This window comes from Sinocyclocheilus rhinocerous, unplaced genomic scaffold, assembly GCF_001515625.1.
Source record: "Sinocyclocheilus rhinocerous isolate Xijiao unplaced genomic scaffold, SAMN03320098_v1.1 scaffold677, whole genome shotgun sequence".
Lineage (NCBI taxonomy): Eukaryota > Metazoa > Chordata > Actinopteri > Cypriniformes > Cyprinidae > Sinocyclocheilus > Sinocyclocheilus rhinocerous.
The window spans coordinates 1,227,784-1,239,452 of NW_015633185.1; the positions used below are offsets into that span (position 1 = coordinate 1,227,784).

The following is an 11,669-nucleotide window of genomic DNA, read 5'->3' on the forward strand; positions in this document are numbered from 1 at the left end:
ATGGGCTTTTCTCAGCACATTTTGGTTGAATGTGTGCTAGTTAACTGGCATTCAGACTTTATCTAGCATTTTCTCCTTTCTTTATAATATGTTCAGAATGGAATACTATACAGGGCTGCTGCATACTGTGCACAGTTTTTACTGTATGCTACTTAAAAAAAAAAAGAAAAGAAAAAAAGAGTACTATGTAAGGCAGTACCAAATCATTTTAAATAGTATGATGCTACATTAGTGTCTCTTTGATATGCTGCATCTTGAATTTGAGGATTAAAATGGTTATTTACAGTTCTTACTACTGTTTTACTTATCCAGAAATTGCTGCTATTAATTCAGCAAACAGTTAAATGCATACTCCATTTAAACTTATTGTAGATTTTTTTCTGTATATTTAAGAATTTTGAAATGTCAAGTCATCATTTCTAATTTTGTATTTTATTCTTAATATTTGAATATTTATTTTTTCTTAATATTTATATTTATTTATTTTAGTAATTTTAGTGATTTTCATTTATATTAGATTTTAAGTACTTCTGTTTATTTGCATACAGTACTATATATGTATGTTGATTCGTTTTTTTTTGTTGCATTTATTTAACCATCTAAAGCTACCAAGTGTCACATTTTATGTTGATTCTTGTGTACAGCAGACAGAAAACAAGAGGCATTTGTAAAATAAGACTTGCCAACAGTAAGGTTTTAAAGATACAGCATTTACACAGAACCAAAGCCTAAACCCCACGATTACTTAAAACTTTAAGACTACTCTTTTGCTGTCTGGCAAGCTGTGGTATTTCCTACTGGAAATGCAAATATGGTTTTAATCCAGTTTTGTGTGGAATGTCTTTTGGTGAAAAGAAAAGTTATATTAAAACATTTGAATACTGTGCACAGAATACATGCTGCATACTGACAAAATAGTATGCTATTCTGAACAAAGCCTCAGTCTTTTCATCAGAGAAATTGCAGTATCAGTAATATGCCCCCTTATTCCCTTGCCTGACACATGGCTGAACAGGGCATTGAACCTACATTTAAAATCAGACTTCATCCCTAATGTAATGTGTAATCTTCCAGGTTTTGATTGGAATCTAGTTTTTAAATGGGACTACATGACTCTGGAACAAAGACGAGCACGGCAAGGAAACCCCATTGCTCCTATCAAGTAAGCATTAGTCTCTCTTCTTAAATATCTGTGTTACAAATGTTTTGGATCATGAACCGGTGAGTTGGTGATAATTATTGACAGATGACTACTTTTTATTCTTCTCACACTGTTCTCTAATTAATTCAGTGTCAGCTGTTTAATGTATAGACTCTCTTGAAACAGAACTCCAGCTATAGGTGTGCAGGCTGTTTTTGATATATTACTTTTATTAAACTTTTTTTTATTTTTTTATTAAGCTTTATATTTTAGTTTTTGCAATTGTAGTACTTCGGCTTAACCTTATTTCACTTAGTTGCAAAGTTGACATTCTAATTAAATTTTTTAAGTTTAAGTTTTTCATCTAATATTTATAATGTAATTTATTTGAGCTTTATTTCATTGATAAAAAAGATTTTTTAATGGTTTCAGTTAACAATAACACAGATGGCTATAGTGCTAGAGTTATTTTATGATGATTTTCTTGTCCAAATTCTATGCTCTCAAACATGGCATGTGGTAAACTAATGTGCACAAGTCTCTTTAAATACACATAAGATCTGCCTCCAAATGTTAATTCTGCTGTCAACAAGGAAAAGAATCCCTAAAGTTCTTGTAATAACAAAATAACAAGTTAGCCCATGTGCTTGCTTGCTTGCTAGTTTGTAAAAGGTCTGTCCTCCAGGGAATGACTCGAATCATTAACAGCTAAAGGCGAGCGAGAAAGAGAAAGTAAGGTGTGAAGGGACCCAAATGGGGGATTGTATGGAGGGTGTGTTGCTGTGATGTGAAATCTCAATCACTGTGCAGCGAGTACATTAAAAGTACATTAAGATAATAAACAGTGTGGTGCCTTTATGGGATGTGCTGTGTAAAAGTCTTCATGACACAGCACTCTTCATTCTTGTTTATTGATTCCGGTGTTGTTTAATGAATTTGTTTATGAGGCTGTGATCAGATTGCTCTATCGCAGCACTGAAGAGTGAAATGAGCACAGTCACAAATGGCCACTGAAACAATACACATCGCCAGTATGTCCGATAACTGCTTAGATTATATTTTATAGAAAGTAAGTTCTATGAAGTGTATAAAGTTCTGAGCAAGTCCAAGATTTGGTTTGATTTTATCTCAGTTTTCATATTTTGTGATGCTTGTGTTCTCCAGGACTCCCATGATTGCTGGTGGCCTCTTTGTAATGGATAAGAACTACTTTGAGGAGCTGGGAAAGTACGACATGATGATGGACGTGTGGGGCGGTGAGAATCTTGGTGAGTGGATGCTTTATTTCTCTAAATGCCCTGCATTTCTTCTGATTGGAGCTGACTGACTGAAGACACAGTGGATCTTCTCAGTGTACCAGTGTGTCCTTTATTGATTATGTCGAAGATTTGCCTATTCAAAGTGGCCCCAAAAAGTATTTGGACACATATTGCAATATACAGTATATATAAGGGAAAGGGAATTTCTCTAATGCACCTATCTTTATTTCTACCAAAGTCATTTCAGTGCACATTACATTGTAATTGCATTTAATTAACTTTGAAGTAGGATCTATTTATGAGGGCCTGAAGGCAGTGTGAATTCATACATCCACTAAAATTATTTTAGGACCAGCTGCTCACATGCAAAAATGGTTGAAAAAAAGGTCAGCATTAATTGTTTACGTAGGCCACATGGTTTATATAATGCAGCGAAATTTATGAATTTGTGTCCTTAAATGTGACATGTCCAAATACTATGTTGCATCAACCGTATATAAATCTGAAAATGAGATCATGATACTTCTATAATTAGATTGTATTGAGATAATGCCTTACTCAGACAAAATGTAATGTGTCCATCTAAGGGGCAATTCAGGTCACCACTGAAGAACTACTGCTGTTTTTATATTATTAGCAATGAGACTAGAATAGAAAACTGCAGTGTAAGACTCAATGAGGTAGAGTTTTTCAGGTTTTGTCATTATGTGTGTGGCATGATGGATTCTGAAAGAAAATTCTGACTCATTCCACAAACACAGCACTTTTCTCAGCTGTGCTGCTTGTGGAAAAGTCTACAGCAGCTCCAGAAATTATCCATCAGCCTGGAATAAAGTTGCATTTTGCATTTGTGTGTGTCTAAAGAAGTTTGTAAAGACCAAGAAGTTTCACAAAGCAGTGCTTTTTTTGTTTGTTTGTTTGAATATAACACTTGTGCAATTATGAGTTTTGACCCTTTGCTTTATTTTCCCTTTTACATTTATGAATTGGTTGTTTGTGTGTTCTGTGATGGGTTTTATTAATCTCTGGCTGCTGTTGTGATCCTCAGAGATCTATCTCCGGGTCTGGCAGTGTGGAGGCAGTCTGGAGATCATTCCCTGCAGTCGAGTCGGTCATGTCTTCAGGAAACAGCATCCATACACTTTCCCAGGGGGCAGCGGAACTGTTTTTGCCAGGTGTCCACCGAATTATATTATACAGCAGCTCCAGAAATTATCAATCAGCCTGGAATAAAGTTGCATTTTGCATTTGTGTGTGTCTAAAGAAGTTTGTAAAGACCAAGAAGTTTCAAAAAGCAGTGCTTTTTTTGTTTGTTTGTTTGAATATAACACTTGTGCAATTATGAGTTTTGACCCTTTGCTTTATTTTCCCTTTTACATTTATGAATTGGTTGTTTGTGTGTTCTGTGATGGGTTTTATTAATCTCTGGCTGCTGTTGTGATCCTCAGAGATCTCATTCCGGGTCTGGCAGTGTGGAGGCAGTCTGGAGATCATTCCCTGCAGTCGAGTCGGTCATGTCTTCAGGAAACAGCATCCATACACTTTCCCAGGGGGCAGCGGAACTGTTTTTGCCAGGTGTCCACCGAATTATATTATGTTATCATTTGAAAGTTTGGGATTAGTTTTTGTTTTTTTTTTAAAAATAATTTAATACTTTTATTCAGAAAAGATGCAATAAACTGAATTGTATTGTATTGTAGTGTGTTGTATCGTATTACATTTTATATTATGTTACATTATATTTTATTATATATAATATGGTGTGGTTCGTCCAGAGTTAGACTTTGAGCTATCCAGTTTATAATCACCGTTTCAGGATAGTTTAGTTAACTGTAGTCAGGATTGTTGTAACCCTGCTAGACGTTATATTCCTGAGTATCCAGACTGAGAATTGTTACAGTAGCTAAAGAACACAATTCTTATTTATCTTTGGTTTTATGATTGCTCAAGCGACATGAGCCCTTTATTATTCTGGTTCATGCACTCCACCCAGTGGGTGAAAGCAGTACGGCAGTCTGTGATATGTGAGCTGTTGTGAGGTAGTGCAGTTGAAATTGAAAGTGACATTCTGTCGGTAGTTATAAAACACCCAGTAATGTGCCGCAGAAGATCTGTTAGTGTTGAAGTTAGATGAAGCAATAATGTAGACATGTTATGCTCATTAGCAGAACATTAGTATCTCTATATAAAATGTATAATTTATTCTCATCTGCTTGTGTTTGTCTTTGCAGGAACACAAGGCGAGCGGCAGAGGTTTGGATGGACGATTTTAAGAACTTCTACTACGCTGCTGTGCCCTCAGCCCGTAATGTACCCTATGGCAAGTAAGTGTTTATCTGTCTTAATTTAGAAATAATATTGCTAAGGGAAAGCTTTGGAATATAGAGTAGCACATTTGCTTTCTTCAACATGAGAAGAAGCTAATTTCTCACTGCCAAGGCCACGAGAGGCCACTAATTTCAGACTTGGCTAGTTGAAGTTCTCTGTTTTGAAACATTTCGACCTCCAAATGAACTCCACATGACTAGTTTTCCTCTTTAATTGCAGCATTCAGAGCAGGCTGGAAATGAAGAAGAGGTTGGGCTGCAAACCATTTAAGTGGTACCTGGAGAACGTCTATCCTGAGCTACGGTGAGTGTCTGACCTAAGCGAAATAAAAATAGCTGTAGGATCACTTTGGCCCTGTTTACACCTGCTGTTCTGTGTTCTGTGAAGTTTTGTGCATAAATATGTATGAGCTTTTTGATCAGATGGTTTTCTGTACATGACCGGCTGTTTAAAACCTTTTGTTTGGAACAATGATTGATGAAGTGTAAACAGAGCCTTTAACCCTTTCTTATAATGTTTAAATGTGCAGGCAGTTTTTTTTAAGTCTAGACATGTACATTTTAAATAAATAAACTTTTAAAATTTTTATTAAAGCCCACTACCAGTACTGCAGGTGGCTTAATTAGTACCTAACTTGTTGTTTCTGTCTTGTTTAGGGTCCCTGATCATCAGGACATAGCCTTTGGAGCACTACAACAGGGTCAGAACTGTCTGGACACACTGGGACACTTTGCTGATGGTGTGGTGGGGGTGTACGAGTGCCACAACGCAGGGGGCAATCAGGTACCAATCTGATCTCAGGTACTGAACAGTCTTATGTCAGGTGTGGCAGCAGAGCACTGAGTGATGGACTCAGCAGTGAGTTTGGGTTAGTTTAAAGGAACGATGCACTTGTGGAGGGTGAGTGATGTATAGATGAGGGCCACACAGTAGTTTCTGGATTACTTTACCCACGTTTATCGTCACACGTCTGAGGGATTTAAAGGGTTCATCACACGTATACATAAGTATATGCTTGTCTATTTGAATATGAAAAATAAATATATATTTATATATATTTATTTGATCAAAAATACAGTGCAACAGTAATATTGTGCAGTGTTATTACGTTTTTAAATAATTGTAATAGACTTTGAAATGCAATTTATTGCTATGATGGTAAAGCTGAATTTTCAGCATCCATTACTTGAGTCTTCAGTGTCACATGATCCTTCAGAAATCATTCATTCTAATATTCAAATAATATTATATTTATCATAATTAATTAGTATGTTTTATTAATTTAGATTAATATCAAATTATATATTAATGAGCTACTTTTAGTTATTTTCACCATTTTAAACACATTTGTACCTTAATAAGAGATCACAAAAACTGCATAATTATAAAAGAATTAGCAGCATGCTTTTGGGTGGATTATAGCATATCACAACACATAACATCTCAAAACTTCTCAAACTTACCTATGTACCGTACATTTCAGAAAATGGCATCCTCTCACCAAGTCGTTTTTGTGTCCCAAGTTCCTATGTTGATTTATGTGGGTGTATTTTCTGCAAATGCTCCCTGCTTACCATGTTTCTAATGAACAGGAATGGGCCCTGACTAAAGACAAATCAATCAAACACATGGACCTTTGCCTGACAGTGGTGGATCGCACCGCTGGCTCACAGATCAAACTGCAGGGCTGCAGGGAGAACGACAGCAGACAGGTGAGCATGCTGTGCTCAAAGCAGGGGTTTGGAGGAGACGCCGCTACTCAGATTTTCAACATCATCATCATTATGTTTCCATTGCAGAAATGGGAGCAGATCGACAACAACTCCAAATTGCGGCATGTGGGCAGTAATCTGTGCTTGGACAGCCGAAGCGCACGGAACGGTGGCCTGACGGTGGAGGTGTGCAGCCCGTCACTCACCCAGCAGTGGAAGTTCACTCTCAACCTCCAGCCGTAGCTTGACATGCCGATCTTAGCCCTCCCATTCTCGCCCTCGGACAGCCCGTGCTGGGCACGCACTCGCCCCTCAGAGAAAATTGCTGCCCGGATACAGACTCAGGGCCGCCACAGTGCGGTCTGGTGGTCCTCGAGGGCCACGGGGCAATGAAAACACAAACAAGATGATGACTATTTCCATCTAACTATATACCTCACTGTTTCATCTGTTGTCCAGCTCTTGGAAAGTGAATCTTGAGTGTCTAAACTGTATCGAAACCATTTTTTTTTCTTGTTTTCCGATGCAAAGGATCTGTTTTTCGTCTTTCTTAATTTTCACCTTTTCGTGTCTCATTTTCTTGAATTCCATTGTTTTTTTTTTTTAACAATGGACATCCATTGTTCTTTTCTTTTTCTAGTCACGTTACCAATATTGAATGTAAATGACATGTTTTATGGAGGCTCCCTTCATGCGCTGTGATTGGACTGGATTTTAGTTTGGGTTTGGTTTAATTTGTGGGCTCATGGGATTGAGGGGAGGACTCATTCGTTGTGCGCACCGTCACAGACACACTGAGACTGTGGAGGACAGCGGCAGCCTTGTGTTTTTCGGCTCGCGGTGCTCATGCAAAAAGAGAGACCTTTTTTGTTGTTTTCTAGATTCTATTAAATTGTCAATCTGTCTTTTTCTGTTAAAGGTGCAATGTGTAAAGATTGAACCCGCTTCCCGTAAGGGCCCCTGGTGAGTTCTGAAGGAGAACTGAGACGTTGTATAGAACGTGACTGCTGGATTCACATACTGTAGCACTGGCTGCTAACAAATCCGTATCTAAAACATGTCTTCAAACACAAACAACTGTTTCTCAGCCACATTTTTCACACTAATCATTTATTTCTTAATTCTATGTAGCCTTTTTTTCTTCGCCAAGTGTATTACGTCAGATAATCATGTTAATAACCTGGTAACTCCAAGCAGAGGCTGATCTGAAGCTTTGCTCCTGCTTTCTTGGGTTTCGAGCAAAGATGGATGTGTATTACTCCTCATCTTCCGTGATTTCTGTCTTCTGACTTTGTGCAGTACATGATCTGGATCATAATATGGGCATTGGAAAAGCTTCTTTCCTGCCTCCTTAAAGTCCTGGATGTTTTATTCTCAAGCTCAATCATGATCCTCAGCCGCTGTGGCCAAACATGGCACAATATATCACTACTTGAGCATCCTCCTTCTATGGTTAAAAGTTACTGCCTTTGTTATCCATGATACTGTAAGGAAAATGTGAGTTTTTTTTGTTTGTGTGAATGTGTTTCTAAGCAGCTTTCAAAGAAGTGTGCTTTAGAGAAGCATCTGAACTCACAAAGGAGAAACGCAACACTGTTTGTGAGTGTCCTTTTAATTAGCATTTTATTCATGCCCCCGAGATACTTTTTCACATCCAAACCTTGTGAATCTTTGTGGTACTTCAGTTGATTTTAACAGAACTAGTGTTACTGTAAATCCAACAGACAAAGAAGCCTGTGATATGTGAAGCAATCATTTAACCCACCTGCATTTCACGTATAACGCCGTAGCAATTCTGACTAACTTATTGTAGGCTAGGGAATCCAGACTAAATGAGTCCCTGACTGGCTTTCAGTCAGCTCTCCTCATGTATCAGCAGTAAGTGTTATGTTAATCTTAGACTTGTATATGTTGGGTTCGTCTGCACCACTCTGTATTGTCCCATAAATAACAGTTCTCCATCAGCAAGTGTGAAGACGGCAACAGAAACATGCAACGGAAGACTCTCTGTCTTGATGTTTCAGAGTCTGGGCAGAGATTGTGTGGCCTTTAGGAAGAAAATCGGCCCACCTACCTGCATTTTGTTCTCCGCGTTCTGTAGCTTCATCGGGTTCCTGTATGTCAGATGATTCTGCTGGACGGGAAAGCAAGAGGTAGATGTGGACTGCACTTTTGCCATAGTGAATCAAGCCAACTTTCTTCAGTTTAAAAGGAGAAGCCAATGAAATCATGTAAAGTTTGGGCTTTGAATGATGGGCTTTTTGAAGAACCAAATTCAGAGCAATACATTATGGCTAATATTTGAATTGGATGAAATGTTTACATAGCACAGTGTGCCAAAGTCATTTGCTGTTTGATTGAAACATGGAAACACACTTCTACTCCAGACTAGGACAGTTTCATTTTTAGGACTTGTGACCCCACCTTTTTTTTGTCACTTTGGTTTCCTTGAAAACCCAATTTTAGAAAGATCTTGATGTTGCATTAAATGGCAAAGGAAACAGCATGGGGTCAACAGTAATGGTGTATATGTGTGTATATACAGTATGTATGTCCATGCATGTACATTTACACATTCAGTTGCAATTATAGTGATTTGGTCAACTGTACAGCGCTTGTATTTGTTCATTGTTTTATAGATATTGCAAAAGTTTGAATGACGGAAAATAATTAACTTAAAATAAAATGTAAAAAAAAAAAATTATATACATATGCAGTGTCCCAAGTGTTTTCACACATGATGCATTAACAAAACTAAATAAATATTTTTGTATCAAAAATGCAATCTACTACTAGCACCCTCAGAATTTTTGTATTGTGATTTGTATTTATTGTATTACATTACATTCAAAAATGAAAATTAAATTCAGTACAAACTGCCATTTTATATAACATTTGCTATATATAAATATATATCTTAAATATATACATTTAAAGAATCTCATTCTTTCTTTAACAAACAAACATTGCCTTTAAGTCGATTATTTTAATTCACAGCTTTACTGTAATGAGGATTTGAGGACAGAATGTGCATGTGTCCTAAAAATGTCACAATGCAACAACAACAAAAAAAGTAACAAGGGTTCTAATAGTACTTATATAGAGAGAGAGTGTGAGAGTGAGAGTGTGAGAGAGTTTTTTCTTTTTCTATTTAATAGAAAATTTGACCTTGACAATTCTTTGTGAGATTCTAGTAATAGTGCAATGAATGTTGCAACCAATTACTGTAGGGGAAAAATTATGTATAAACAACATTTATTAGTGTGCAAATTGGTGTAAACTCACATAGAAGCAGGGAGGTGAAGCACAGGTCAGTTTGATAACTGGACATACAGTGAAGGTGAACATTACAGATAACACATAGATACTCTCACATACACCTGAATCATTTCAACATTCACAGTGAGAAGACAAGTGAAGGAACACCAAGCATTATACAGCAAGACACGGCACATTCACAACATTCATACATGAAAATAGATACATGTCCAACACTGGGTTCTTGTTACGTTGACCAGATATTGAGGAATTTGTTCCAGTAAATGAGACTATATAATTGTCATAGCTGTTTTGCTATTAAAAGGACAGTTTGTTTTTACCTGCTATCATGCCACACGAAGCTGGCCCTAAAATATATCGTACAATGCTAGTGGCCAGTGCAAAAGCAGAAACTTTGCTTATTGGAAGGTTTTTATTCTAATGTACTGCACCAGCAAGAGCTTTAATTAAAAGTCTCGGTCGTGCCGACCATTTTCTGGCTTACAGATTATGTTCTTGGCAGACAGGTTCATAGCACCCGGTCCAATCTCCAACATTATATTGCACTACAGTAGATGTTGTAGTTCCAAAACCCTGAGGTCACCCTAGATAAGGTCAAACATCTCTCTAACACCATTACAGTTCACTGTCTGCCTGATTAAAATAATTAAATAATTCCCACTGAAGTGCAGATCGAATCCAAAAGATGCTCTGGAAAACACGGATATACAATCTCAAAATCATCTGTTGCATTTTATATTAGATAAGCACAGGGGGCAGTTATCGCCTGAAGTGTATTTGTTTGTATATTGACTATGTAGGTAAGATAAGTAGTACAAAAATATTACAATGAAGTGAAATCAAACATTTGCAACATTCATGACAAAAAGAAATGTTTATGAGCACACCTATATAATGCAACATTGCTTTTGTCTTGATTTAAAAGATGCAGGTATAAAATATGGCATATATATATATTGGTGTGAATCACAGCAGCTGACATTACAAAGTAGACTTTTTATACAGAATTGTAAAGACTGAATATGAAGCTTTAAAAGAATGTTTTAAGTGATGTTCAATGATAAACATACTAATTGGTTTGTTAGTGTGCAGCGTTTGAAAAACAGCAGGTGATGGCTCAGTAAATAAGAAATGAAAAGCCAAGGAAATAAACATGTCTGGTAAATCTGAGACAAATTCACTCACAATAGTACATCTGTCCCTTACAGTGGTCGTTATCTAGTATGAATATAACACAGTGATACAGTGGGACATGTTTGACTAAAAATATTACCTGAGGGAAATTAATCTGCTTCAGTTCTTTGAAGGAACGAATTATGCCATGGGCTGCGATTGTACCATCATTACCACAGTTACAATATAGCAACAAGAAGAATTGATATTTTGATAGCTTCTGGAACAGTGAAAGACCACATAAATCCACCCGCTTACGGGTAGAGATAAATTCTAGTTAAAGTCTTTTATCATTTCATTCTTTTCTCTTTTTTTCCCCCCGATTCATTTGCAAATACATCAATGCCCCTAGATAATCAATTTAAATTACACATAATAAAAATATATAAATGAATTATTAGAAATAATATTTACATTATTTTTGGTATACTACTGTATATTGGGCCCTTTTCCTATTTTCATCATAATAATTTAATTGACTAAACGATATGGATATTAATGAAAGGCAGGCAAAGGAGTTAATATGTCATATTGAATACAGATTTGATGGGAAATCTAATTTGGGAACATTATTTAAAATCTGCAAATCCTAGTTAGGAGACTTTTACGAATTGTGAGTGCAAAAACGATTGGGAAAGCATAGTAGTGTTGCCACATTTCACCTCTCGTTTCGGTGTCTGTGTGGCATTATACATCATCTGTGTCACTAATGTTGTTGCCTTTATATAAAAAAAAATAAATAAATAAAAAAATAAAAAAAGAGTCCTAAAGATCATA

At 36.6% G+C, this 11,669-nt stretch overlaps 1 protein-coding gene and 1 long non-coding RNA gene across 3 annotated transcripts in view; one reads left to right on the plus strand and one right to left on the minus strand.

Annotated features, from left to right (window-relative positions):
* LOC107743534 (polypeptide N-acetylgalactosaminyltransferase 2-like) overlaps positions 1-7,152 on the plus strand; it is a 76,289-nt gene extending 69,137 nt beyond the window's left edge. Inside the window, exons 9-16 of one of the 2 annotated variants that reach the window (XM_016556802.1) lie at positions 1,075-1,162; positions 2,306-2,409; positions 3,849-3,975; positions 4,632-4,724; positions 4,948-5,031; positions 5,385-5,511; positions 6,321-6,440; positions 6,528-7,152. In XM_016556802.1, the coding sequence (XP_016412288.1) occupies positions 1,075-1,162; positions 2,306-2,409; positions 3,849-3,975; positions 4,632-4,724; positions 4,948-5,031; positions 5,385-5,511; positions 6,321-6,440; positions 6,528-6,683 (899 nt within the window). In that variant the 3' untranslated portion in view covers positions 6,684-7,152. Of the gene's footprint in view, positions 1-1,074; positions 1,163-2,305; positions 2,410-3,848; positions 3,976-4,631; positions 4,725-4,947; positions 5,032-5,384; positions 5,530-6,320; positions 6,441-6,527 lie in introns of those variants that run through there. The other variant, XM_016556803.1, reaches the window with a different exon arrangement.
* Positions 138-11,606, minus strand: LOC107743536 (uncharacterized). Its single transcript, XR_001640408.1, has 4 exons — positions 9,770-11,606; positions 6,179-6,191; positions 1,331-1,335; positions 138-148 (listed from the first exon to the last, which is right to left on the minus strand). It is a non-coding gene; the product is annotated as an uncharacterized LOC107743536 (long non-coding RNA).
* Between the last annotated feature and the right edge of the window lie 63 nt (positions 11,607-11,669).